General features: G+C 34.9%; 1 protein-coding gene across 1 annotated transcript; it reads right to left on the bottom strand.

Annotated features, from left to right (window-relative positions):
* Window positions 1–804: 804 nt before the first annotated feature.
* LOC118744982 lies at window positions 805–3,524 on the bottom strand. Its single transcript, XM_036478463.1, has 4 exons — window positions 3,071–3,524; window positions 2,800–2,885; window positions 2,279–2,429; window positions 805–1,156 (listed from the first exon to the last, which is right to left on the bottom strand). The coding sequence occupies exons 1-4, from the start codon at window positions 3,267–3,269 to the stop codon at window positions 1,029–1,031; spliced, it is 564 nt and encodes a 187-aa protein (XP_036334356.1). The 5' UTR covers window positions 3,270–3,524; the 3' UTR covers window positions 805–1,028.
* Window positions 3,525–4,149: the final 625 nt, after the last annotated feature.

Raw genomic sequence — 4,149 nt, 5'->3', positions numbered from 1 at the left:
AAGTCCAGAGGTTCCTTAAGCAACCTCTGGACCCGACAGCTTACAGACAGGCCCTGAACGGCATTCACAGGGACTCAGTCTCGAGTTATGTAGACTCTAGACCTGTGAATGCCGTTCTAGGCATACCACCGCCGGACATCGACGAGACGGAGCTTCATCTGCAGCAGGTTGAACTCCTACTTGAGTAGGTTGAATCAGGATGTGCCGAATGAATGTCCGGCATGCGGAGAGACCCCACACGACTCGAAACATCTCTTCGCATGCCTGGAAAACCCGACAACCCTAACGGCCTTGTCCCTGTGGACAAACCCCACAGAAGCTGCACGCTTCCTAGGGTTGCCGTTAGTGGAACTTGACGACAACGACTGAGATACCAACCGATCTGGGCGGGGTTGTTGTAGCCGCTACAACAACAACAACAACAACCATTTTATGCAAACATGATTCTACTTACATAGCCAGTATATATTTTAAAAAGCAGACAAATCGGCCCGTAAATACGTTAGATATAAAACTTTTATTTTTTTTTTTTTTTGTCGTGGTGGACCTTCCGGTGGAAACACCCATATGTCAAAACACGTCTTTTCTAAACATTTCGAGTTGAAATATTCATAAAAATAATGTTGGCCATATAAATCGGCTAAATACCCCTATGTGCGCCGTTATCTGACTTTGTTGTTCATTGCAAGCACTTGCGGTTAATAGCTTTACAAACAAGTGAGAATGTAAATGCCATTCATATCTAAATATATCATTAAGGATGTCCATAAAACAGCACCCTTATAAGAATAAATACGTTAGGCAGTTTATCAGTTTTCACATTTATCGTATTAAAATTTCAAGTTACAAATAAATTTTGCAAATCCAAATGTATCTTTATTTTGTATAAAATTTATGTTAGTAGCATATATATTTTTTATTTACCTACAGTGGTTTGTTAGTACAAACATATGTATATATCCATTACAAATTGTTTAGTTACCCAAATCGAGCTACAAGGCACACGGTCTCATACCGACATTATTTGATTAGAGTTTCGTATAGGACGGATACGAAGCAGCCGACGCCGAGAGAAGCTTCTGCCTTTGATGAAAAGTTTTTGCTTGGAGCGTTTTGAAGTGAGTATGTATTGCCAGCCAGATGTAAACCTCAAATGCTGAAAAATTAAAAGTAGTGGCTATTAAGTGTAATATGTTCATTTCAATGTGAACCACGGAAAACGTAAGCATTTCTCGTGTTAAGCTTCTGCTTAGATTTTTTAATTCTCTCTTGAATAAAAACAAAACGCAAACAAGAAAAATAATCGGTACCGCAAAAAATATTTTATATATAAAGACAAAAAGTTTCGTTAACCCTAGGAACGTTATCTATTTGGTAGTTACATAATTCCTTACTTAGCTCTGCTCTATTTTTTTTAAACGTTTAGGATATAAAATAATAATAAAATATAAGAGCTCACGATTTGTAGAATTTTAGGTGTAAAGTGGCTTCGTAGCAATCTAGTACGCATTTTGTTTTTGAAAAAGCCATAGAGCGTGTGCTACGTAGCAACTTTACCCCTAAAATTCTACAAATCGTGAACTCCCAAATAGTTCTATTAATAAAAGCTACAATCAAATTTATATATATATATATACATGTGGTCGTTGTGTTTCTCTCGTACTTTTTATCAAACTCATGCGCGTATGGCTAACTGGCCGTCTCCACAGGATAAAATTTATTGCTGTCCAGTTGTCATTATGGTAGCTAGATATAAGTTATATCAGTGGCAATATTTGTGTGGACTTGTTATATCTTGATATAAGCGTTCTTAAACCTTTTTTGCCGAATATAATCGCTTAAACAATTTAGAAAATAGGTTATTTTACATCCTGTGGGGACGAGCAGTTACTTATGGTTTACACTGGAAAATACTGCCATGACAATAGCAATACATGCACACTTTTTTACTCGTACATACTTTTCCATGCATGCGTTTTTGACAACTACTACGTATATCTTCATTGTCTTGACAGCATTGTCCAATGTAAACCCTAAGTAAATAAACGTCTTAATTTCAAGCGACCCTAGTGTGCACGTAGTACTTAAATCAGTTATACATAATACATAGATAGACTATGTAAATACGTATACACATAGGAAAATAAAAATCTTGAATTTCTTCACATCTATGTATTAGTCTTGTTTTGCGTTTTGTATATTCGCATTAACTTTTGATGATAATAATGTTTTTAGGAATGCTCAGTTTTTTCGTTCACTGATTATTTGAATAACTTGCCCAAAATAAGAGTAGCGAAGAGCATCATAGCTAATCCAGATAGGAGTGCAACCTCTATTACTCTGGCTACCATTAATGCGTTGTATATAAAACTAAAAATAATTGATATGGCAGAATTCACCAGCCACGGCAAGAGTAAGAGATGTCGTTCCTGGAATTGGGCATAAATTAATTTAAAAAAATTACATTTGTACATAATTCATACACATGCAAATCATTTGTAATTAAATATTAGAAAAAATGTATGTTTTATATGTTATTTAAAATATCTACGAATATTAATAAATATGTAATTTACAGTATGTGTATGCAAAACCACAACATACATACATATGTGCAATGTAAACAATGGATTTTACTCATAGTTATTAATGGAGCTTTTTTTAACGAATTCGTAGTAATTTTAAATGAATGAATGTGTGAGAGCATCTTGGCCTTGTGGAAGATTGCTTTTCCAAACGAAAAAACTCAATTTTTTCTTTCAATTGTATCATAACATTTGGCATAAGATGTTAACTTACCTTCAATGTGCCCAAGATTAAGCAAAAGGATGCTATTAAGTTCACGGAACATAACACAATATTTATGGTACTTGCTATTATCAAATCTGTAAATACAAGAAAATGAGATAAGAATTAGGTATGTATATATGTGCATTTGCAAGATACAAATAGAATCGTGGTACATATGTACATATGAATATGAACAAAAGATTTACAGAATATTTAAGATGCATTACTTTATTCATTCAGTTGTTTGCCCATCCATATAATACATACTTATACGACTTACGGGTCTTAATTTCAACAGGATCTTGGGTACTGGCCCCCCCTTCTTCCGGTGCTAATGAGATAAACCATTTGGCAATCTGTTCCGCAAAGCCAATAGATAAGGCCGATATTGTCATTCCTGTCAGAGAAATCACGACTCCCAGCCATCCTACTATCATGGTGACTGTATCCAATTGGAAACATAGCACTTTTCTGACCATTTTTAATACGAAGTTAATTCGAAAACAGATACTTTAGCAATGATTTAATTTATACTCGAATTGTATTTAAGAAACACTCTGTTCGGCAGGTTTCAGTTGTAGAATGTTGACTTGTCGGCTCCCGAAAGTGAAATAAAACTATTTTTTAGAAATTTTCCTGTCCCGGTCACAGAAAAAGAATTACAAAATTGAATACAGCAAATATAACAAAGGCAGTAAGTGATAAGCGGGCGAATAGGAATATTGATAAAATCGATATATCGATATTATCTTCTCTTGGCAATCGTTTACCTCACATCTCCACCTACAGATTCTATTAAAAAGCTGTATTAACCCTAGAATGGTAAACATCGCGTGAGAGAGCAACATTTTTTTGTTTTTTACGATATCTCCAGATCGTTCTTTCAAATTAAAGCGTGCCAGTTCGTGCCAACTCAGTTAAGCTCGCTATACAGTTCAATGCGAGCGTGAAAGTGAGCTGCCATATTGAAAAATAAAGGATTGTTTTTGTCGCGGTTATCCTTATCATGAACGAAAGACACAAGATCACGTAGGAACAAGAGAGTGAAAAAAGTCGATTTTTTTAGCGGGTTCTACGCCATCTTGTTTCACTGGAAAACGAGCGAAAAGTAAACAAAGCAAAGAAAACAACGGAAACCAAAATTAGCCAAAATTATTGTCAGCCACTTTAAACGCACAAAAAAATAAAAAATAAAATAATAAATAAAATGATGCAACAAAATGCTTTAAAATGTGTTGTCATGTTGAATTACCTCTTCTTTACTTGAATAAAAGTGTAAAATAGTGGTGCTTGTGATGTAAACAAACGCTCAGCTGACGAACCCGCTTTCGCAAACTTTTTTCTCAAAACCAGTTACAA

The sequence above is a fragment of the Rhagoletis pomonella genome, unplaced genomic scaffold (assembly GCF_013731165.1).
Source record: "Rhagoletis pomonella isolate Grant_MI unplaced genomic scaffold, Rhpom_1.0 Rhpom_scaffold_00008, whole genome shotgun sequence".
NCBI lineage: Eukaryota > Metazoa > Arthropoda > Insecta > Diptera > Tephritidae > Rhagoletis > Rhagoletis pomonella.
The sequence above is the reverse complement of the archived record's forward strand: the minus strand, read 5'-3'. Positions and strand labels throughout refer to the sequence as shown.

Coding starts and splice junctions, on each gene's coding strand:
- LOC118744982 (XM_036478463.1), bottom strand. CDS start 3,269: ATGGTCAGAAAAGTGCTATGTTTCCAATTGGATACAGTCACCATGATA. Junction 2,430..2,799: donor TAATCTTGGGCACATTGAAG/GTAAGTTAACAT, acceptor GCCCAATTCCAG/GAACGACATCTCTTACTCTT. Junction 1,157..2,278: donor CTTCGCTACTCTTATTTTGG/GCAAGTTATTCA, acceptor TTAATTTTTCAG/CATTTGAGGTTTACATCTGG.